We start from the raw sequence: 24972 nt of genomic DNA on the forward strand, positions 1-24972 counted from the left end.
AGCCTGACACGGGCTCGAACTCCCGGACCGCGAGGTCGTGACCTGGCTGAAGTCGGACGCTTAACCGACTGCGCCACCCAGGTGCCCCATCGGCTCCAGTCTTTAAAAAAAGGATATGTAGATAAAACAAATGTTGGCTATAAAAGTGTTTACCCCCAAATCAAGAGCACACTGTATGTACACTGTATGTCAGCTAACTTGACAATAAAGTATAAGTTAGCTGACATACAGTGTATGTATATATATGTATATGTATATGTGTGTGTGTGTGTGTGTGTGTGTGTGTATAGCATCACCAATATTGTGACGAGAGCAGAAACAATGGCATATGAGAAACAAAGAAATAGGAAGCAGGGGTAAATTTATATTTCTTACCCTGGCTACCCTCGCCGTTGGCAGTAACTTGGAATGTAGCTATTCCATTTCTGTTCTTTTGGTGGTTAATAATAAAACATTAACATGCTTATCTGACTTTATCAAGTCTAAAATTAATTGAGATATTTCCCCTTCTTACAATACAAGGAATTTGAGGACACTTTGCTTCAAAGCAGCCCCTCATATCTTACAATTATTATCGTAGTTTAGTGCTACTATTTCCCCTCCATAGCAGTCACTGTTATCGCCATTTGTGTTGTTGAATCTTGCTCACATTTATATCCACATGGTCCTACTTTCTGTATGCTACAGCCTTCTGCCTCTCACAGGTTCCTCCTCGCAATTTCTTTCTTTTCAAAGGCATTCTTTGAATTTTCTTTCGTGAAAATCTGTTGATGGTAAATCACTTCCTATTAGCTTTCCTCTGCTTGTTGTTTTGAGCTCATTTCATTAGTTCTTCAGTCATTCATGTGATGTTGTCTTCCAAGTGTGAAGCCATGGATACAGTGATGACAATGTACAAAGAAAAGGCAACTTTAAGAAACGGTTCATAATCTTTGATGATTATCAGCCATCTGGGATCTAAGTTTTGCATTTTGCACTGCTGTTTCTTTGGGACTCAACAAAAGAATGTTTGTAGTAGTTTAGATAGTTCAGAGTTACTGCTAAGTGAAACTTTTGGGCTCTTGTCTTCATCTCCCAGTCACTGAAATCCAATTTCAAAAACAAAACCTGGCCTCCATTGAGAAAATTCAAAGAATGCAATATAGACTTTGAAATGCTGGCCTGTAAAAAACTTTTATGTTCACATGTATTTTGTTTAGAAAATATTTTAAATACAATAAATTATAAAATTCTGATTTCTTTATATGTATACTTCGTATGCTTGTACACTCAAGATTAAAATATTAACTACAGGGGGCGCCTGGGTGGCGCAGTCGGTTAAGCGTCCGACTTCAGCCAGGTCACGATCTCGCGGTCCGGGAGTTCAAGCCCCGTGTCAGGCTCTGGGCTGATGGCTCAGAGCCTGGAGCCTGTTTCCGATTCTGTGTCTCCCTCTCTCTCTGCCCCTCCCCCATTCATGCTCTGTCTCTCTCTGTCCCAAAAATAAATAAACGTTGGGAAAAAAAAATTTAATAAAAAAATAAAAAAATAAAATACTAAGTACATGGGTACTTTTGAAATCATTACTATCATTTTATATGGTTCAGTACTGTGGTGTCTTAAATATGACTTTAAATTGTAAGAGATAATTTTGTGAGAAACTCATTATATTTTGCATGAATTATGAACGTATACTCTTTTTTTAACAGTGGGACTCAACTTGGAGGTCTAATTACAGTATTATGCTACTTTTTCAACCATGGAGAGGTTTGTTTTCTAGAAAATAATTTTTAAGAAATAGAAGGGGCTGTTTAGGAACAAGGAAATACATTCATCAAAACAATATATAATTGCATGTTACTTAGGACTTCGCAATATTTTAAAGAACCTTATGTTGTAAGTTGTTATTTTAATCATGTTAATCCACATTTTTACATAATTAGAATTCATGATGTGAAGTATCTTGCTTGGTTTTTAGTATACCTACATTTTGTAGAAAAAGCAAATACTCTATTTTGTTGAAAAAGCAAATACTGTACTTGTTGAGTTCAGGCACTTGATAAATATCTCATTTACTCATACCACACTTTTTTGGAAGGTAGCTGTTCTCCTCACGGTGGAAGATGTGAAATTGTAATTTAGGCTGGTTGTTACTTATGCAAGATTTCACAGTCAGTACCTGGTGAAGCTGGGTTTCCCATTCTCCATCTGTCTTGCTCTAATACCTTGTTTCTGTTATTACATCAGGCTGCCTTTTTCAGTTACACAAAATGCTGAATTCAAAATAGAAATTTACTAACTCAGTCCAATGGGTTATAGTCTACCTACAAAGAGCTCATAGAAACTTATTTAGAGTATGATAGATTCATTCAACAAAATACTGAGTACATGACCTATGCCAGATTCTGTTCGATGCTGAGGATGTGGCAGTGAAAAGTGAGAGAATATGACTGCTAGCTTTTGGAAGCAAAATATGTAATATGTTTTGGCATGGGTTACATAGGGTTGAAGTTTCTGTTACTACTGAGAAAGGCAAACACTTGGTGAATTTTAGAAAACTAGTTAGACAAGGGAATCATAAAAATTATACATAAATATCTTAAATGTATAAACTTAAACGAATACATTGTCATTCACCAGGTGTTAATATAAAGGCAAGAACTTTTCTTTGAGTATGCCAAACTTTCTTAAACATACCATAATTAATCTTCCAAAGTTTATAGTTTTGGTTTCTTAGAATAGGAGTAATAAGAGTTTATAAGAGTTATGATTTTCTCTAGAATTTTAGAATTCTTGACATAGAACTTTTATAATATTCTCACTCGTGTCTTAGAAATGATTAGTTTTAAAGCCTGTACAAAATGTTAATACTTTCATTTATGCATCACATTAGTGATTTAAAAATACTTCCAGTTGTTTTTCGAAATTTGCAGTTAACTCTTTTAAAGGTATATTTCACAGATTCAGAGACCATCTTAATTATTTGTACTGTGTGTCTGTACTCATTAAACTTGTTATGTGTAAACTCTCTTGGTGCTTGTGCATGCCCTAGGTGACGTTTGGTTAAATATTTTTCTGGGCCACAGCCCTGGGATGCCAGGATCATTAGTGCAGAGCTAGAATGTGGATCTGGTTGTCAGTCCCAGAATCCTCACCACTCCTATGCCTGTCATCTTGTTTGTCCTTCAGGTTTTCTTATATTTGGCATGATACATCTTTCACTTGCTTCTGGACTTGCTAGTCAATGGCTCTCTACCTAATGCCTGTATGCCCATTAAGTGAGCTCCAAAAACTGAGAAGCTATCCCAGCTATTCAGAAATCAATGAGTCTGGTATTAAAAGTATTAAAACCAGCCTACCCATGATTTTTAGATTAATAATGTTTACTGTAATGGAACATAAAGCAAAGTAAGCATTTTATTGATTTCAGGCTACCCGTGTAATGTGGACACCACCTCTCCGGGAAAGTTTCTCATATCCATTTCTTGTACTTCAGATGTGCATTTTAACTTTGATTCTCAGGTAATTTTTGTTTATAAACAAATCTAAATTTATGTAAGCTTTCTTAAAATATGCTTCAACTTATTAAGTTATAATTGTCAAATTTAGTTTTCTTTTTATTTTTAGTTACTTTAAAATTAAATTGAGTATCTAGTTGAGAAAATAATCTAAAATTACGCAAATAATTGCTTTCCACTTGAGTCTAGACTACAGATTTTTGGTAATCTAAATTCCTAGAGAGATGGTTTCTTTTTATATTTTTTAACTACAACATTAGGATTATACCCATGAGTGCATGTATTATACACTCTGTACTTTAGCCAAGAGTCATTTTTGTTTGGTAAATATAACTGAGTACTTAGTGAATATATTTTGTGATAATATAACAAAACAATATGAACATTTAAAGTTTTGCTTTTGAAAATTTATATAACATAGTGTAAGGATTTATCAAAATCCAGTATACCTTTTATAAAAAAGAACGGCTACAATTTTATGATTTACACAAAATGTTGTACATTTCTTTTTCATATTCTAAAAGATACTAACACTATCTGTGGTAAAAGGTGTTGGTTACTGATATTTCATAATTGCAGACTGGACAATTTAAAACTTCAGTGTGCAGTAGTTTATAACTGCATTCCACAATTCTCTTTAAGACATCATTTTAATTTTTTTCTTTAAATTTTTCTCATTGTTAATTTATTACTTCACCACCTTGTACACTTTTCCTCCATTGCTTTTTGAAATATAAAAATGGTGGTATATAAAACTGTTGCTGCTAATATAGGCTAAGTATCTTGAGCTCTGCAGGGTCAGTTCATGTTCTGTTTTCTGACCACATTGCTGGAGTATTAAATTTCTTATGTCATGCACAGTGAAAGGAAAATAAACTTTTATGTTTATTTTATTTACTGGTAAACTAGATACAGTATTTAAACTGCTAATTTAGATTGTTTTGTACTAAGCATTTTTATAACAGGTATTTTGAGTTCTTTTTAATGAGTTTTTAAATTTGACTATATTTTGTTGCCTTAGATCAAAGGTAAGGAGTCATTAGATTTCATCATTTTGCAGTTAGCTTTTCTGTTTAGTGATAGGCTTAACTTTAATGGTAAAACTTACTGGTATTAATTCTCTCTATTAAGGACCTCGAACAATAGTAGAAGGCATTTTATTGCACTCTGTCTTTCCAATGTTGCTTTTATGCTTCCCTGGCAGTTTGCTCAGTTTATACTTTTTACTCAGGTAAGATGATTTCAAACTAATTTAAGTTGAATGCAAGATGTACTTGGTTGCTTTTATAGAAGTTTTAAAATGTCATGATGTTACTGCTCTAATAGTTTTTTAAAATATGGAATAATTATAGTTCTACATTCTATTAATGTATTGGTTTAGTTAGGCAGATATTAATGATCAACATGCAAAAGACCTTTTCCTATTTAAGTCACAATTTTTCTTGTTTATTTTTGAGATGATCTCTATAAATTTGCCTGTAGATTTTCCTTTTATCTTAGGAATCATTTTGGATGCCAAGCTACCCAACATGGTAAGGGCCAATCCTATTCTTCATGGTAGGGGGTATCTGCTTCTAATCTAGTTTACTGTTGGCTGTTTTGTCTGAAGAGCAGAATCGTACTGGACAGCGCTTCTCAGAGCTTCAATCGTGGTATTATTTGAGTGAATTTGAGGCCATGTCCTGCCATTAAGTAACTAACGGCAAGAAACTGAGCTGGAAAAGCAGAGAGTAAAAGGTCAATTTTGATGAAATTTCATGATACCCAAATTTTCCATCAGAGCTCCTTTCTACCTAACTAACTAGCACTGATAATAATAACGTTCTCTATTGCCGATAAGAAATTGTACCAAGAAGACTGGTGCTGCCCATTATCTACAAGGAATGAAATGATAATCTCAGCTTAATTGGTGCTACATGTTTAAAGTATTCTCTGTGCTTTACTTCCTTAGAGTTGGCCCTTCCAGGTTGTAACACAGAGAATCTGTGGTTTCCACTTTGTGCACGTGCCAGCATAGATTTCTAATGTGCCTCACTTCCTCGCAAGCACATGTATTAATCCACTGGTGCTGATGAGACTGCTTAAGTAGCTGTTTGGGTAATTTTGATATCGCTTTAATGATTTTTGATCCATTCAAAAGATGTGCTAGGCTTTTCTTTCTTTTCTTTTTTCTTTCATTATTGAGATACAACTGATGAGCAATAATTTATAAGTTTAAAGTGTACAGTGTGTTGCCACCTACTCACTTTAAGGCCAGTGTCTGCAGAATCATGATGAAACCTTCGTCTGGGGGCAAGAAAAGAAGCCCGTTGTCTACATTTTCACAACAGAATGTCGACTCTGTTGCTTGTATCTAATGAGAGGGCTCTCTTTTCAACCAGAAATTCAAACAGCAACATTTCAGCAACTGAGCAGAATTTTCGCCCCTTCAGTGTTTCTCTTAGCCACAGCTTATTTGTGATACTTAGTAAGTGTGGTCCAGACTTGTATATCCTAATGATACTGGTCTCTGAGAGGAAAGAAAGGGAGACTAACATATGCCAGATTTCAGTTTCACAGTTTATCATTTAATCCTCAAGGAGTCCAGTCAGATGGGTATTATAGATAAAAAGAGGCTCAAAGATTAAATTCAAATCAAGTCTATCCAACTGCAAAGCTCCAGCATTTTCCAGTTCATTTTTGTTGCATGTCTAAGGCCTTTGAACTCTTCTCTGTTGAAGGCTGCACACTTGGCTATATTATCTTACTTCCTTGCTAAAACGCCTTCAGCTTTCATGCAGCAGTAATGAAAGAAATATGCATTTGAAGAACATTTCTGTACCTTTTGTGAAACTGTAATTAATTGAGTGTACTCTATTATCTAATTGCTTTTCTATATAAGTACCTATATGACACATTTTTCATAATTAGTGTCAAGATTAATTTTCCTCACACGGTGAATTTATGAACTTCCTTTTAACCACTGTATCATATTAAATGAGCTGGACTCAAAAGGAGACCGGCAGAAAGCAACTGCATTTTTTCTCCTACTGCCTCTTAAAACCTTCATTCTAGACTTGTTTCTCCCCCATATTTAGATGAAATTTCAGGAGGTTCCATACCTATTCCTTTCCTTTTCATTTTGAAGAAGTTTCATTTCAGTAAAAAAAAAAAAAAATCTTTAAAATCTTGTGTTTTCTGACCGCAAAACATGATATATATCCACTTAACTAGTTCTTGGTTAATTTTCCTTAATAATGTTACATAGATTTTTAGAGACCTTACAGATCTTTCATTAGATTTATTCCTAGGTATTTTCTATTTTTGATGCATTTTAAAAGATTGGGTATTTTATATTTGTTAGGTATATAGTTCTACATATGTTAATTAGGCAAAGTTTCTTAATTATGGTATTCAATTTTTTTTGTTATCTACTATTTTTGTTTGCTTATTTCAGTTACTAGAGGGGGAATGTGTTAAAATCTACTTTAACAGTCAATCAATATCTATTCTTTAAATATGTTGATGTAATATTATGATATGCACAGTTGTTAAATATTCCTTTTAGTTTTTATTTTTTTAATATCAAATTTGTTTCAAATTGGTTTCCATACAACACCCAGTGCTCATCCCAAAAGGTGCCCTCCTCAATACCCATTACCCACCCTCCCCTCCCTTCCACCCCCCATCTACCCTCAGTTTGTTCTCAGTTTTTAAGAGTCTCTTATGCTTTGGCTCTCTCCCTCTCTAACCTTTTTTTTTTTTTTTTTTCCTTCCCCTCCCCCCTGGACTTCTGTTAAGTTTCTCAGGATCCACATAAGAGTGAAAACATATGGGGGCGCCTGGGTGGCGCAGTCGGTTGAGCGTCCGACTTCAGCCAGGTCACGATCTCGCGGTCCGTGAGTTCGAGCCCCGCGTCAGGCTCTGGGCTGATGGCTCAGAGCCTGGAGCCTGTTTCCGGTTCTGTGTCTCCCTCTCTCTCTGCCCCTCCCCCGTTCATGCTCTGTCTCTCTCTGTCCCAAAAATAAATGTTGAAAAAAAAATTTAAAAAAAAAAAACAAAAAAAAAACATATGGTATCTGTCTTTCTCTGTATGACTTATTTCACTTAGCATAATATTCCTTTTATTTTTATGTAATGTGCCTTCAAATTATTTTTTTTTTAATTTTTTAATGTTTAGGGGCGCCTGGGTGGCTCAGTCGGTTAAGCGTCCGACTTCAGCTCAGGTCACGATCTCACGGTCCATGAGTTCGAGCCCCGCGTCGGGCTCCGGGCTGATGGCTTGGAGCCTGGAGCCTGCTTCCGATTCTGTGTCTCCCTCTCTCTCTGCCCCTGCCTCGTTCATGCTCTGTCTCTCTCTGTCTCAAAAATAAATTAAAAAAAAGTTAAAAAAAAATAAAGTTTTTAATGTTTAGTTTTGAGAGAGAGACAGAGACAGAGCACAAGTGGGGGAGAGGAAGAGGGAGAGGGAGACACAGAATCCAAAGCAGGCTCCAAGCTCTGAGGTGTCATCACAGAACTCACATGCCATGAGATCATGACCTGAGCTGAAGTCAGACGCTTAACTGACTGAGCCACCCAGGCACCCCTGTGTCTTAAAAAATTTTAAGTGCATCTGTGTGTGGTAAGAACACTTAACATAAGATATCCCATCCTCACAAATTTGTTAAGTGTAGATAGAATACAGTATTGTTATCTATAGGCTCAGTGTTGTACAGATCTCTAGAGTTTATTGATATGTCATAACTGAAACTTTATATGCATTGATTAGCAACTTTCCATTTCTTCCCCCCCCACCCCCACCTAGCCTCTGGCTATCACTATTCTATTCTTTGCTTCCATGGGTCTGTCTATTCTAAATACCTCATATAAGTGGAATCATGCAGTATTTGACCTTCTATGACTAGCTTATTTCACTTAGCATAATGAAATTATGAATTATCCTCATTCATATTGTGCCATATTACAGGATTTACATCTTTTTTAAGACTTATGATGTCCCATTTTATGTGTATGACACATTTTTAATCCATTTATCCATTGATTGTCATTTAGGTTATTTCCACATTTAGGATATTATGAATAGTGCTACAGTGAGCACGGGAGTGCTCGTATCTCTTCAAGATTCTGTTTTCAATACTTTTTTGTTTGTTTTTGTTTTTATCTTGTTTTATTTTTTATTTTTTTTTAATTTGCATCCAAATTAGCATATAGTGCAACAGTGATTTCAGGAGTAGATTCCTTAGCACCCCTTACCCATTTAGCCTATCCCCCCTCCCACACCCCCTCCAGGAACCTTCAGTTTGTTCTCCATATTTATGAGTCTCTTCTGTTTTGTCCCCCTCCCTGTTTTTATATTACTTTTGTTTCCCTTCCCTTATGTTCATCTGTTTTGTCTCTTAAAGTCCTCATATGAGTGAAGTCATATGATTTTTTTCTTTCTCTGACTAATTTCACTTAGCATAATACCCTCCAGTTCCATCCACGTAGTTGCAAGTGGCAAGATTTCATTCTTTTTCATTGCCGAGTAATACTTCATTGTATATATATATATACCACACCTTCTTTATCCATTCATCCATCGATGGACATTTGGGCTCTTTCCATACTTTGGCTATTGTTGACAGTGCTGCTATACACATGGGGGTGCATGTGCCCCTTTGAAACAGCACCCCTGTATCCCGTGGATAAATGCCTAGTAGTTCAATTGCTGGGTCGTAAGGTAGTTCTATTTTTAGTTTTTTGAGGAACCTCCATACTGTTTTCCAGAATGGCTGCCCCAGCTTGCATTCCCACCAACAATGCAAAAGAGATCCTCTTTCTCCACATCCTCGCCAACATCTGTTGTTGCCTGAGTTGTTAATGTTAGCCATTCTGACAGGTGTAAGGTGATACCTCCTTGTGGTTTTGATTTGTATTTCCCTGATGATGAGTGATGTTGAGCATTTTTTCATGTGTCAGTTGGCCAGCTGGATGTCTTCTTTGGAGAAGTGTCTGTTCATATCTTTTGCCTATTTCTTCACTGGATTTTTTGTTTTTTGGGTGTTGAGTTTGGTAAGTTCTTTATAGATTTTGGATACTAACCCTTTATCTGATATGTCATTTGCAAATATCTTCTCCCATTCTGTCGGTTGCCTTTTAGTTTTGCTGATTGTTTCCTTTGCTGTGCAGAAGCTTTTTATTTTGATGAGGTCCCAGTAGTTCAATTTTGCTTTTGTTTCCCTTGCCTCCAGAGGCGTGTTGAGTAAGAAGTTGCTGCGGGCAAGATCAAAAAGGTTTTTGCCTGCTTTCTCCTTAAGGATTTTGATGGCTTCCTGTCTTACATTTAGGTCTTTCACCATTTTGAGTTTATTTTTGTGTATGGTGTAAGAAAGTAGTCCAGGTTCATTCTTCTGCATGTCGCTGTCCAGTTTTCCCAGCACCACTTGCTGAAGAGACTGTCTTGGATATTCTTTTCTGCTTTGTCAAAAATTAGTTAGCCATATGTTTGTGGGTCCATTTCTGGGTTCTCTATTCTATTCCATTGATCTGAGTGTCTGTTCTTATGCCAGTAACATACTGTCTTGATGATTACAGTTTTGTAGTAGAGCTTGAAGTCTGGGATTATGATGCCTCCTGCTTTGGTTTTCTTTTTCAAGATTGCTTTGGCTATTCGGGGTCTTTTCTGGTTTCATACAAATTTTAGGATTCTTTGTTCTAGCTCTGTGAAGAATGCTGGTATTATTTTGATAGGGATTGCATCGAATATGTAGATTGCTTTGGATTGTATCGACATTTTAACAATATTTGTTCTTCCTATCCAGGAGCATGGAATCTTTTTCCATTTTTTGGTGTCTTCTTCAATTTCTTTCATAAGCTTTCTGTAGTTTTCAATGTATAGATTTTTTTATCTCCTTGGTTAGATTTATTCCTAGGTATTTTATGGGTTTTGGTGCAACTGTAAATGGGATCGATTCCTTGATTTCTCTTTCTCTCACTTCATTATTGGTGTATAGGAATGCAACTGATTTCTGTGCGTTGATTTTATATCCTGCAACTTTGCTGAATTCATGAATCAATTATAGCAGTTTTTGGTGGAATCTTTTGGGTTTTCCATATAGAGTATCATGTCATCTGCAAAGAGTGAAAGTTTGACCTCCTCCTGGCTGATTTGGATGCCTTTTACTTCTTTGTGTTGTCTGATTGCAGAGGCTAAGACTTCCAATACTATGTTGAATAACAGTGGCAAGAGTGGACATCCCTATCTTGTTCCTGACCTTATCCTTCTGTCCCTACTTTCTTGAGGGTTTTTGTCAAGAAAGGATGCTGTATTTTGTCCAGTGCTTTCTCTGCATTTATTGAGAGGATCATATGGTTCTTGTCCTTTCTTTTATTGATGTGATGAATCACATTAATTGTTTTGCAGATATTGAACCAGCCCTGCATCCCAGGTATAAATCCCACTTAGTCATGGTGAATAATTTTTTTAATGTATTGTTGGATCTGGTTGGCTAATATATTATTGAGGATTTTTGCATCCATGTTCATCAGGGAAATTGGTCTATAGTTCTCCTTTTTAGTGTGGTCTCTGTCTGGTTTTGTAATCAAGGTAATGCTGGCTTCATAGAAAGAGTTTGGAAGTTTTCCTTCCATTTCTATTTGTTGGAACAGCTTCAAGAGAATAGGTGTTAATTCTTCCTTAAATGTTTGGTAGATAGAATTCCCCTGGAAAGCCATCTGGCCCTGGACTCTTGTTTTTTGGGAGATTTTTGATTACTAATTCGATTTCCTTACTGGTTATGGGTCTGTTCAAATTTTCTATTTCTTCCTGTTTCAGTTTTGGTAGTGTATATGTTTCTAGGAATTTGTCCATTTCTTCCAGACTGCCCATTTTATTGGCCTATAATTGCTCATAATCTTCTCTTATTATTGTGTTTATTTCTGTTGTGTTGGTTGTGATTTGTCCACTTTCTTTCTTGATTTTATTTATTTGGGTCCTTTTTCTTTTTGATCAAACTGGCTAGTGGTTTGTCAATTTTGTTAATTCTTTCAAAGAACCAGCTTCTAGTTTCATTAATCTGTTCTGTTTTCTTGGTTTCGATAGCATTAATTTCTGCTCTAATCTTTATTATTTCCTGTCTTCTGCTGGTTTTGGGTCTTATTTGCTGTTCTTTTTCGAGCTCCTTAAGGCATAAGATTAGGTTGTGTATCTGAGATCTTTCTTCCTTCTTTAGGAAGGCCTGGATTGCTATATACTTTCCTCTTATGACTGCCTTTGCTACATGCCAGAGGTTTTGGGTTGTAGTGTTATCATTTTCATTTGCTTCCATATACTTTTTAATTTCATCTTTAACTTCTTGGTTTGCCCATTCATTCTTTAGTAGGATGTTCTTCAGTCTCCAAGTATTTGTTACCTTTCCAAATTTTTTTTTTGTGGTTGATTTCGAGTTTCATAGCATTGTGGTCTGAAAATATGCACGGTATGATCTCAATCTTTTTGTACTTACTTAGGGCTGATCTGTGTCCCAGTATATGGTCTATTCTGGAGAACGTTACATGGGCATTGGAGAAGAATGTATATTCTGTTGCGTTAGGATGGAATGTTCTGAATATATCTGTTAAGTCCACCTGGTCCAGTGTGTCATTCAAAACCATATTTTCCTTTTTTGATTAGATGATCTGCCCACTGCTGTGAGTGGGGTGTTGAAGTCTCCAACCCTTTGCAAGAGGGTCTCACCGAGCAATGGCCGAATGCCAGCTGCACCCAGGAACGCTTGCAGGACCCTGCTGCTGCCAATGCCCTGAGGCTGCGGCCAGGTGCCAGCCTGCCCCAGAAAAAAGTTCATGAGATAGTGTAGCAGGCAGCGTTTCAGGGATTATGGAAAATCACACCACACATCTGGCACCAGGCTTCACCCTTAATGACCTTGTTCCAGCACCAGCGAATGTGGTTTTCTGGGGTCTGCTGGGACCAGGTGGCTTCAACAGTCTCCACCAAATGTCCTTCCAGCAGTGGAACCGCTTTTCCCCATGTGGTCTGGGAACCTCCCGGACCCCACTCAGTTCCTGGGGATTCGCCCTTCCCACCAGAGCACTGCCAGTATTGAGCTGTGGAGTTGCAGACTTTGCACTCCCCTTGTTTACAGTCTTAATGGAATTTAAACCTTCTCCTTTCTCCTTTCTCTCTTTTTAGTTTAGTCCCTGCGGCTATTTCCAATTTTCCACTTTCTCTCCAGCTGCTTTTGGGGAGGGGTGCTTTTCCCATATACTTCCCCGCCCCCCACTCCCCCACCCCAGTCTCCATCCTCTCTCCGCTCACAAAAGCACCCTCCTCCCTGCACCTTCTTGCTCCCTAAGTTCACTTCTCTACGCCATTTACCTGCTGAATTCCTCCAGTCAGTTTTCTAGGTGTGTAGGATGGTTTAGTGTTGTTCTGGCTGTGTCTCATGGATGCGAGACATACAAAAAACTTCCATGCTGTTCTGCCATCTTGGCTCCTCCCTGTTTTCAATTCTTTAAGATAAATACCTAGAAGTGTGATTGCTGGATTATATGGTAATTCTATTTTTTATTTGTTGAGGAACCTTCATACAGTTTTCCATAGCAGCCATACAATTTTGCATATGTATCAACTGTGTGAACTGTGTGAGAGAGTTCCCTTTTTTCCGTATCCTCATTAATACTTGTTGCCTGGTTGTTGATAATAACCATCCTAATGGGTGTGAGATAACATAGCATTGTGGTTTTCATTTGTATTTCACTGATAATTAATGACATTGAGCATTTTTTTGTATATATATTATCCATTTGCATATCTTTGGGTAAATACCTGTTCAAGCCTTTGCCCATTTTTTAATAGCATTATTAGTTTTTCCCTAGAGTATTAGGAGGTTTTGTTTAGTAATAAGTATTTTGGATATTAACCTTTTATCAGATATATGGTCTGCAAATATTTTCTCCCATTCTATAGATTGCCTTTTTACTTTGTTGATTGTTTCCTTTGCTGTGCAGAAGCTTTTTAGTTTGATGCAATGTTACTTGTCTATACATCTGATAAGAGATGAACATAAAAAGATAAGAGATAATTAGTGTTGGAGAGGATGTAGTAGAAATGGAGTGAATGCTTATGCTCTGTTGGTGTGAATTTAAATTGGTGCAACCACTATGGAAGAGTTTGGAGGCTCTCCTTGTAATTAAAAATAGAGCTATTATATGATCCAGCAATTCCATTTCTAGGTGTATATCCAAAGGAAATGAAAAGAGATTATCCAAGAGATATTTGAATTTCCATGTTTGTTACAGCATTATTCACAATAGCCAAGATGTGGAAACAACCTAAGTGACTTTCAACACATGAATGGATAAAGAAGATGGGATACACACACACACACACACACACACACACACACACACACACACACACACAGTGGAATATTCTGCTATGAGAAAGAAGAAAATCCTGCCATTTGTGCCAACATAGATGGACCTTGAGGGCCTTGTGCTAAGTGAGATATGTCAGGCAGAGAACAACAAATACTGTATGATACCATTTATATGTGGAAACAAAAACAGCCAAGCTAGTATAGTTGAATGGTGGTTACCAGTATGTGGGGGTGGGAGATAGGGAGATATTGTTCAAAGAACACAAACTTGCAATTGGAAGATGAATGAATTTGGGAGATCTAATACACAGTAGAGTGATTACAATTAACAATATCGTTTTATATACTTGAAAGTTGCCAGGAGAGTAGATCTTAAATGTTCTTACTACAAAAATGACATGGGAATTTGGTGACATAATGGAGGGAGATATTAGCTAACACTGAAGTGCTAATCCTGTTATAATATATAGGTATGTCAAATCAACATGTTATACACCTTAAACTTACATAATGTTGTGAGTTAGTTACATCTTAATAAATCTGGAAAAAATAGGGGGTTCCTTAGTAGAGATTCTAACCATAATAAAAAGGGTAAAATTCTTAAGTCTAGTTAAGTTCTGATTATCCATTACCTGGTATATTGCTTGGAACTACATTCCACCTGTCTTATCTCTTCTGGGGGAGGAGGTGGGTAGTAAGGTATTTAGGCTGAGAGAACAAGAAATGACAAAGGGTTTGACAGTAAGATATTAGCCTCAAACTCCCAAATTCTGGACAGTTGATTTATAGAATAAACTTGTAATAATTTATGCATTCTTGAACTGTGAGTTTTGATGGTCGCCTTCTGTTTTATGAGGCACTTGATAATGTGTTGAAAAGAGGTTTGCTGAGCTATTTGTATCCTTGCCTTTTTTTCCACACCACCAAGTAAGTACCTTTAGGGTGGAGATAGCATTGGTACTCTAGTATCCATTGATAGGATTTAAATTTATAGGATTGTCTCTAAAAAAAACAAACAAACTTGTATTTGAAGCTCTAAGTAGCTAAGGTATGACAAAGCACTGGAAAACTGTATTCAGGTAAATTGTTTAGTACTTGAAAGTATTACCATCTTCAGCTTTGTTTAACACAAACATCTTCTTGGCACTCTTGAATGAATTACTCATTGTTTCTGTGTTTACAAATTTTTTTGAAATTGTACATACAATGAACTCCTAACCTCTTTTACTACTGAGTGTTAAATTGCATGGGACTTTTCTGTTCAAAGGCCCAAACTGAAGAATTCCTGGGCTCAGTCATAATAATGACTGTGAATACCATCCTCTAAAATATAAGCAATGGTAATACTGTACTTTGCAGTAGAGTTCTGCAATCTTTAATTGAATAAAGTATAACCAAAATAAAATGTCAAGTAGTTGGAATCATAGAGCATGTTGCCTTTTCACCCTAGCTCCTTTCACTTAGCAATATGCATTTAAGTTTCTCCATGTCTTTTCATGACTGGATAGCTCATTTTTTTTATACTGCTGAATGATATTTCATTGTACAGATTTACACAGTTTGTTTATCCATTCACCTTTTGAAGGACATTGTGGTTGCTTCCAGTCTTGGGTGATTCTAGAAACATTTGTGTGAATTTTGTATGCATATAAGAATGTAACACAATTGGGTACATACTCAGGAGTGTGATTGGTGGATTGTATTGTAAGACTATGTTTAGGTTTGTAAGAAATTGCCAGTTTTATCAGGTTTTTGGATTTCAGCCATCCTTATAGGTGCGTAGCAGTATGTCCTTATTGCTTTAATTTACAGTTACCATTTTTATATGTGCTTATTTGCCATCTGTATATATTATTTGATAAGGTAATTGTTTGGATCTTTTGCCCATTTTTAAACTGGGTTGTTCTCTGGGGCGCCTGGGTGGCTCAGTCAGTTGAGTGTCCCGACTTCAAGTCAGATCATGATCTCACGGTCCCTTGAGTTCGAGCCCCATATTGGGCTCTGTGCTGACAGCTCAGAGCCTGGAGTCTGCTTTGGATTCTGTGTCTCTCTCAAAAATAGATAAACGTTAAAAAAAAAAATTAAAAAAAAAATAAATTGGGTTTTCTTATTTCTGAATTTTAAGAGTTCTGAATATATTTTGCATACCAGACTTTTATCAACATGGGTTTTGCAAAGATTTTGTCACAGTCTCTTCCTTGTTTTTTAATTTAAGGACAGACACCTTAATGGTGTCTTTGCAGAACTGAGGTTTTTAATTTTAAGAATGTTCAATTTATGAATTTTTTTCATGGGTCATGCTTTTGGTTTTACGTCTAAAAACTCATTCTCAAATAAAGTCACCTAGATTTTCTCCTTATGTTATATTTTGGATGTTTTATAGTCTGCGTTTTAAATTTAGGCCTAAGATCCATTTTTTTTTTTTAATGTTTATTGTGAGACAGAGACAGAGTGTGAGCAGGGGAGGGGTAGAGAGAGGGAGACACAGAATCTGAAGCAGGATCCAGGCTCTGAGCTGTCAGCACAGAGCCCAATGCAGGGCTCAAACTCAAAAACCGTGAGATCATGACCTGAGCCGAAGTTGGACCCTTAACCGACTGAGCCACCCAGGCACCCCCCCTAAGATCCATTTTGAGTTAATTTTTTTGGAGAGATGTAAGGTCTAGGTCTAGGTTCATTTTTTTGTGTGTGCATGGACGTCCAAGTCTTCCAGCCCCATTTGTTGACAAGACTATCATTTCCCTACTGAATTATCTTTGCTTCTTTGTCAAGCTTCAGTTGCCTATAATTGCATAGATCTGTCTCTGGGCTTTCTATTTTATTGCATTGATTAATTTGTCTGTTATTTTTCCAATATCATGCTGTCTTGATTACTGCAACTTTATAGTAAGTCTTAAAGTCAGTTAGTGTCCAGATTTTTAAAGAATTTTTCTCTTTGCCTTCGGTTTCGAGCAGTTTTGACCATGATATGCCAAGTGTGGTCAAGTTTTTGTTTGTTTTAATTTATCCCTTGTTGGGGATTTGTAATACTTTATAAATCGATGCTTGATTTTTTCTGTAAATGTTTGGAACTTCTCCGATATAATCTCTTTAAATATAGTTTTTATTTCATTCCTATATCCTCTTCTGAGATATAAAGTAGAATATATTAGACCTTTACACTGTATGTTCTGTATCTATTATATTCTTTCATATATTTTTCATCCCTTTGTCATTCTTTTTTGTAAATGTTTTCTTCTGACCTACCTTCGAATTTATCACTTCTTTGGTTGTATTTAACCTGCTTTTAAATCCATCTTTCTTGGGGCACCTGCGTGGCTCAGTTGGTTGAGCGGCCAACTTCAGCTCAGATCATGATCTCGCAGTCCGTGAGTTCGAGCCCTGCGTCAGGCTCTGTGCTGACAGCTCAGAGCCTGGAGCCTGTTTCAGATTCTGTGTCTCCCTCTCTCTGACCCTCCCCTGTTCATGCTCTGTCTCTCCCTGTCTCAAAAATAAATAAAAATGTTAAAAAAATAAATAAATCCATCTTTCTTAATATTGATTATTCTAATATTTATATTACACGGAAATTTATGTAATATTTATGTAATAAATTTATTTACATATTTATGTAATAAATTTATATATTTCAATTTGTATTATGGCTTTCAGAACGCTCTTGGAAATTTGAAAAATTTTTAAAGTTTATTTATTTTGAGAGAGAGAGAGAGAGAGAGAGAGAGCACGAGTGGGAGAGGAGCAGAGAGAGAGAATCCCAAGCAGCCTCCACGCTGTCAGCACAGAGCCGATGTGGGGCTCTAACCCACAAACTGTGAGATCCTGACCTGAGCTTTTAAGTCAGATGCTTAACCAAGTGAGCCACCCATGCACCCCAGGAAGTCTCAATTTTATCTGTTATTTCCTTCCACATATCAAAAAGAAAATCTATTTCTGATGATGCCAGACATGTTTTTGAGTAGTTTACAAGCTGAGTGGTTTTTACATTTTTAAAGTGTCATTAAAGAAAAAAAAAATAGACGAAGAATATACAACAGAGACTGTACATGGCCCACAAAGCATAACACATTTACTAGCTGCTTTTTACGTAAAAAGTTTACTGACCCATAAAGTAGATTCTTTATATATCTGTTTCTGTTATCCTAGTGATAATAGATATCTCCTATTTCTGGTTGGTTTTGATGTGGTATTGGATATTGTACATGAACAATCACAGAGTTACTTTGGGACTAGGTTGATATTAACTTCTTCCAGAGAAGATTGAAATTTGTTCACTAGGCAGATAAAGGCACTACCAATCTTCAGTCACCCTCATACAATGAGAGAATGAGCTGGTTCAAAGGTGGACTTCCATCTTTCTGAGGGCTGCTTGACTTCTGCTTCTCTCTTATATCCCAAAGCAAAGCTTGGGGACTTAGTGAGGATCTCGTTCTTTGTGTCCCCTGAGTACTGAGTCCATTGAGATCTTTTAACTACCTCTATTAGAATCTGCTTCTGTTGGAATTGGCAGCTACGTCTGGGATAAAAGCAACCCAAAATGTCACACTCATCACTAGGTTTCCATCTCTTCTCTAGTTTTAACTTCCTAATTCTTTTTTGCTTTGTTAATGATGTGTGGCTTTCATACAGGTTTTGAAATATTTTTTCTAGCTATTCTAGTTCTTAATGATAATGTTGGTTCAAATTATTTTGATTATCATTATTGGAAATAAACTCTTATATTTACTTATAGGTAGTGAAGTGTTTGTTTTCTGCTTGGTTTCACTTTTGCTTTTTTGCTATTTTTATTTCAGATAGCTTCATTATTTCCCATGTATGTTGTGGGGTACATTGAGCCAAACAAATTTCAGAAGATCATTTATATGAACATGGTAATATTTTTAACATTTATAAGTCAAATATTAAAATAAGATTTCAGGGTTGATAAAACAGAACTGACTCTATTTTATGGGGGTACCTCCTCCAAGTAGTATTTAATGTATATGATGTTGATATTATCCAGAAGGAAAGATTATACTATTATATATCTACATCTATAACATCAGATAGATTACACTCTATCAACTAGACTATAGATATTTTATGTTCTGTGAAACTTTAAACATTTTTAATGTCTTATTTATTATTATCATTACTTTTGAAACTGCCTTTTCTCCCTGAGATCTGAGATTTTTAGCACTTTGCATTAATATGACCCTGTAAATTTTATGTTTTTGCATTTTTAAAATCTTACTTTCTAAATACATATATATATATACTTCAGCTAAGAAAAGAAAATATGGCCTTGTTAGTTATGGAAATCTTCAAGTAGTCCAACAAAAATAAGATTAGAAAAATTAATACTTACTTTCTTACTATATTCTTTCTATATTCTTACTATAGTCTTTCTTACTATATTATTCCATCATTGAATCAATAGAAACAATAGTGTTTTTTCTGTTTTCTTTATAGCAAGTAGCAAATAGAGAAATAAAATGAAATTCTCCTGTATATAATTTATGGTGTTGAAAACACTTAAAACCTATCAGTGTGTTGAAATTCTATTATCATTTGACCAAGATCTACTTATGTATTTATCAATCTTATTTATGCATATAACATTTGTATTAGAAGTGACTATGCCTGTAGACAAAGTATGCATCATGCTGTTTATCTAGTCACAATAAAACAGATGTTTCTTTTCCTCAATTTTCAGATTTCAGTTCTCCTTTGTTTTGTGTTGATGTTTGGAAATCCAATGTATTTATCTTCTTATTATTCATCATCTTTGTTAATGACATGGGTAAGTGTTTGCTAAGCTCCTGAAGATTTGTTTTTACCTGTCAAATAGTAGGTTTACCCATGTGATATAAGCTTAGGAGAATAAATAGTGCCCTTTCCGAATTATTGCTCACATGAAAAACTTTCCCAAATAATGCTTTCTGTCTATCTTATCCTTGAAAAATGAATACAATCCAAAATTTACCTCTTTAAGGCAATGCCCAAGTAAATATTTTAAAAACAATCATAAGCTAATAAGACTTACTTTAAAAATATGCCATCTATGATAAAAATTAGTTATTTCTTTCTATGTCAGTTTAGTACACTAGTTATTGCAGTGACACTGCCGTTGCCCAAAGCATTTTTGAACTCCTCTGAAATGCCTACACAGACACAGATGGTGGCACATTCTTTTGAATATCCTCAATGGTGGCAAATCTTCATCTTTCAAGGGTGGATTTAATTTTTGGAAATGACCAAAGTCTTGTGAACAAGGTGGGTGATTAGATCTTGGGTAATATAGATCTTGGTCAAAATATGGTGTGACAATAAAGTAATTAGACTGATTTTCTTGCACCATAAATTATCTCTGGAAAAAAATTTATCTCTGAAGGCAGTTTAGAAAGAGGAGTTTCAGACTGTTTTAAGCAATGGCAACATGATGAGAATAATGCATGTGACTTACTTTCATGGAATAACACTCATTTGGATTATGTATTTGGAAGGGTGGTTCAGTAAATTCGTTTTATTACTTTAGAGTCACACTTCTAATATTCATGAGCCAGAGCATGGAGTGTTTTCCTCCACTGGAATGTTATTGGGGTATTCTCTTTTTGTAATGATTAGAAATGATATGAACCACAGTAATACCAAAATGTGGCACTTTTCCACATATGGTACATAGATGGGCTCTTGGGATTTCCCCTATATTTTAATATTTTGGTCCCCAGCCTCTTTTTCCCCCCAAATAAGTAATCCCTACTTTTTCTCTCTCCCCAAAAACCTTTCAGCATTTTGTCAAGTTTTGTCAGTATTACTGACAAGTAAATTACTTTACAAGTAAAGTATTTTTACTTGTAAAATATACAAGTAAAAAATTGTAAAATATACTTGTAAAATATTGTCAAATATACAAGTAAAATATTGTAAAAAAAAAGTATTTTTACTTGTATTACTTTACAAGTAAAGTACTTGTAATCATCTACCCCTTTTTATGAAAGCATTTTGTTTTGAAATATAGCACACGTGTAGAAAACTACATAAAACAAATGTTTTACGTACTTAGTACTGACTAGTAGTGATAAATACTGATTAATGAACTGTTATTTGACAAAGTAACTTAAGCTGCCGTCAAGTCAAAATTAGAACTTGTCTAACCATTCTAGAAGCCCTCTGTGTGTCCTGCCCAATTATAACTCCCTTGCACTGCTCTAAAGCAGGAATAGCTGTCTTGATTATGGTAATTACTCCTAGCTTTCATTTATAGTTTCATCAATTAATTTTCTATTTTTACCTACAGCTTTTCTATATATCTTCCTGGTTTTGTTTCCAAGAAATTTATTTGTTAAGAATTCAGGTCATTGAACGCAGCACAGGAAGGTGCTGTGGTCTAGGTTTTGCTCTTTGAATCCTCATTGGGTGATTTTACATCTTCCTTTGCCTTCTTTATTTATAATACAGTTTATCCTCGAACAGTGCAAGGACTAGGGATGTTAAATCCCCATGCAATTAAAAATCCACATATAATTTTGATTCCCCAAAAACTTAACTACTGGTAACTAATGTTGACTGGAAGCCTTGCTGATAACATAAGTAGTCAATTAACATGTATTTTGTATGTTATGTGTCTTATGTACTGTATTCTTAAAGTAAGCTCTAGAGGAAAGAAAATGTTATTAAGGAAATCATAGGAAGAGAGAATACATTTACAGTACTGTACTGTACTTACCAAAAAAATTTAAGTTGACACATGCAGTTCAAACCTGTGTTGTTTCAGGGTCAACTGTATATTAATAATTAGATCTAAAACTTGGACAGGTTCAGATTTGATTCCTTTGGCAAGTCCATAGTATTGTTTTTTTAGCAGGAGGCACATAATATCTGGTGCCTCTCTTTTTATGGCGGCAGCCATCAATGCTTAGTACCAGATCCACTAATTAAATAGGGATTGCAAAATGGTGATATATCAGTCCCTCACTTACAGTTCATATAGGAAAATAAAGTACATGTCCAAATGAGGGAAGTTGGGAGGAGGTAGAAAAATATTTGAAGAAATAATGGCCAAAACTTTTCCAATTTGATGAAAATTACCAACTGAGATACGAAAAATCTTGTTGAATCTCAGTACAAGAAACTGAGAGAAAGCTAAATAAGGCACATGATAATCAAATTGCTCAAAATTAGTGATAAAGAGAAAATCTTAAGAACAGCCAGAGAAATAAGACCTATTAAATGTAGAAGAACAGAGGGTAAGGATGTCAAAAGATTTTTCATAAGAAAAATAATGCAAGCAGTAAGATAGTCAAGCAACATCTTTATAAAATACTTAAAGAAAAAAAAAACATTGGGAATTTGTAATTATATACCCAGCAAATATATCCTTCAAAATGAACACAAAGACTTTATGACCAGCATATTTTCACTAAAATAAATGTTGAAGGGGGTCCTTCAGATGGAAGAAATAATATATTAGATGTCAGTCTGGCTCTACACAAATGAAGGGCACATGCAATAGTAGCTAAAGGTAAATATGTAAGGTTTTCCTGACATTTTTAAAAATATTTATTTATTTTGAGAGAAAGAGAGAGACAATGTGTACGTGTAGGGGAGGGGCAGAGAAGGAGAGAGAGAATCCCAGGCAGGCTCTGTGCTCTCAGCATAGAGCCCTTGTGGGGCTTGATCTCGTGAACCCATAAGATCATGACCTAATGTGAGATCGTGTCCTGAGCTGAAATCAAGAGTTGGACACTTAACCGACTGAGCCACCCAGGTGCCCCCCTGCCATTTTTAACCACATTGTTGGACTTTGGGGGCATCATGCTCTGTGAAATAAGATAAATACTATCTTTAAATTTGTGTCTTTAGTTTCTTTCAGCAATGTTTTGTAGTTTTCAATGTATTAAGTCTTTTACCTGTTTGAGTTTATTCTTAATACTTTTTTCCAGAGGCTATTACAATTACAAATGGGATTATTTTCTTAATTTCCTTTTCAGAGTTTTCATTTTTAGTGTGTAGAAATACAAAACATATTTTTGCATATTGATTGTGTGTTGTGCTTCTTTGCAGAATTTATTTATTCCAAGTGTGTGTGTGTGTGTGTGTGTGTGTGTGTTTTCTATGTAGAAAATCACATCATCTGCAAACAGAGATCGTTTTACATCTTCCTTTCCAATTTTTTATGCCTTTTATTTCCTTTTCTTGCTTAATTGCTGTAGCTAGGACTTCCAGTACTATGTTGAATAGAAATGGTGAAAGTTGGCAATCTTGCCTTCTTCCTGATGTTAAAGTAAAAGCTTACAGTTTTTCACCATTCAGTATGATGTTAGCTGTGGGATTTTCAAATATGGCCTTTATTGTGTTGAGGTAATCTCCCTCTATTCCTAGTTTGTTGAGAGTTTTTATCATGATAGGACACTAATTTTTTTCAAGTGCTTTCCCTACATCTATTGAGATGATCTTGTGATTTTTAATCCCTCATTCTGTTAATGTAGCATGTTACATTAACTGATTTGCATATGTTTAACCATCCTAGCATTGCAAGATCTCATTTAATCATGGTGAATGGTCCTCTTAATGTGTGCTGTTAAATGTGGTTTGCTTGTATTTTGTTAAGAATTTTTCCATTTGTGTTCATCAGGGATATTGGTCTGTCAGTTTTCTTAGTGTCCTTGCCTGGCTTTGGTATCAGGGTCATGCTGGCCTTAAGAAATATGTTTGGAAGTGTCCCTCCTCTGCAGTTTTTGAAACAGTTTGAGAAGAATTGACATTAATTTTTCTTTAAATGTTTGGTAGGATTCATCAATAAAGCCATCTGGTCTTTGATTTTTTTCTTTGTTGTGAGGTTTTTGATTATTTGTTCAATATTCTTACTAATTATAGGTATGCTTAGAGTTTCTGTTTCTGTATGATTCTGTCTTGGTAGATTGTTTGCTTCTAGGAATGTGTGTCTTCTATGTAATCAATTTGTTACTATCTAACTGTTCACAGTAGTCTCTTATAATCTATTTTGCTTGAGTTTAGTTATTTCAGATGGGAGAGTATGTGTGATTCCTGTTATATCAACTTGACCAGAAGCAGTAGTTCCATCCTGATTGATTTTAATTACTTACTTTATTTTGGGGGTGAAATATTATCATGTTTCTAAGAATAAGAAATATATAAAAAGTTGTACTCAGAAAATGTCACTCCCTCTCATTCCCTCTACCTTTTCTCTCCAGTTTTCTTTTCACCTTGGTCCTGCCTTTCCTGTAAGATATCTCATTGGTTTTCTGGTTTTCCCATTTAGTTGTTTTTTCTTTTTTACACTAATAAATATTTTATATATATATATATAATATATTTATTTATTTATCATATCTCCTCTTACTTACATGAAAGGTAGAATACTTAGATAGTCCTCTTCACTTTGGTTTATCAGCCTATTGTATATATCATGCAACAACCTATCCTGGATACAATTCCATATAATGTCATAGAGATCTTCTTCATTCTTTATATAGTTTCATAGTACTACACTGGGTATGTTCCGTAGATAATTCAAATACTGTCCAATGTCTGGGCATCTAGGTTGTTTCCTATATTTTGCACTTACAAACAGGTTGCAGTGTATAATTTGGTCCATTTATATTTTCCGTTGTTGGAAGCTCAGGAATCCTGGCTCACCTTGAGCTAACTAGATGCTGCAAAATCCTACACCAAATCTAAGTAACACACAGGCCTAAGATTTCGGTTTCTTATAGGAAGCTTTTTCTTCCCACCCCAAACTCAAATACCTTGTGAGCTTGTAGCAATGGCAGGAGGAGTATTCCTAGTCCTTGAGTATCTTTGTCAGTTTGGGTTGCTATAGTAAAAATACTATAGACAGAAATTTATTTTTCAGTTCTAGAGGCTAGGAAGTCCAAGATCAAGATATCAGCCAATTTGTTTCTTGGTGAGGGCTCTCTTCTTGATTTACAGATGCCTTCACTATATTCTCACATGGTCAAGAGACAGACATCTCTCCCATGTCTCTTCTTATAAAAGCACTAGTCCCGGGGCACCTGGGTGGCTCAGTTGGTTGAGCGTCTGACTTCGGCTCAGGTCATGATCTCACAGTTTGTGGGTTCAAGCCCCACATCAGGCCCTTTGCTGACCGTTTGCTCGGAGCCTGGAGCCTGCTT

General features: G+C 35.6%; 1 protein-coding gene across 1 annotated transcript in view; it reads left to right on the forward strand.

Annotated features, from left to right (window-relative positions):
- DPY19L2 (dpy-19 like 2) overlaps window positions 1-24972 on the forward strand; it is a 99028-nt gene that overhangs the window by 29086 nt on the left and 44970 nt on the right. Inside the window, exons 7-11 of the mRNA XM_025929673.2 lie at window positions 1689-1746; window positions 3410-3501; window positions 4629-4728; window positions 18628-18705; window positions 19530-19616. Of these exons, the coding sequence (XP_025785458.1) occupies window positions 1689-1746; window positions 3410-3501; window positions 4629-4728; window positions 18628-18705; window positions 19530-19616 (415 nt within the window). The remainder of the gene's footprint in view (window positions 1-1688; window positions 1747-3409; window positions 3502-4628; window positions 4729-18627; window positions 18706-19529; window positions 19617-24972) is intronic.

The sequence above is a fragment of the Puma concolor genome, chromosome A2 (assembly GCF_028749965.1).
Source record: "Puma concolor isolate L17-30 chromosome A2, mPumCon1.1.hap2, whole genome shotgun sequence".
Taxonomy (NCBI): domain Eukaryota; kingdom Metazoa; phylum Chordata; class Mammalia; order Carnivora; family Felidae; genus Puma; species Puma concolor.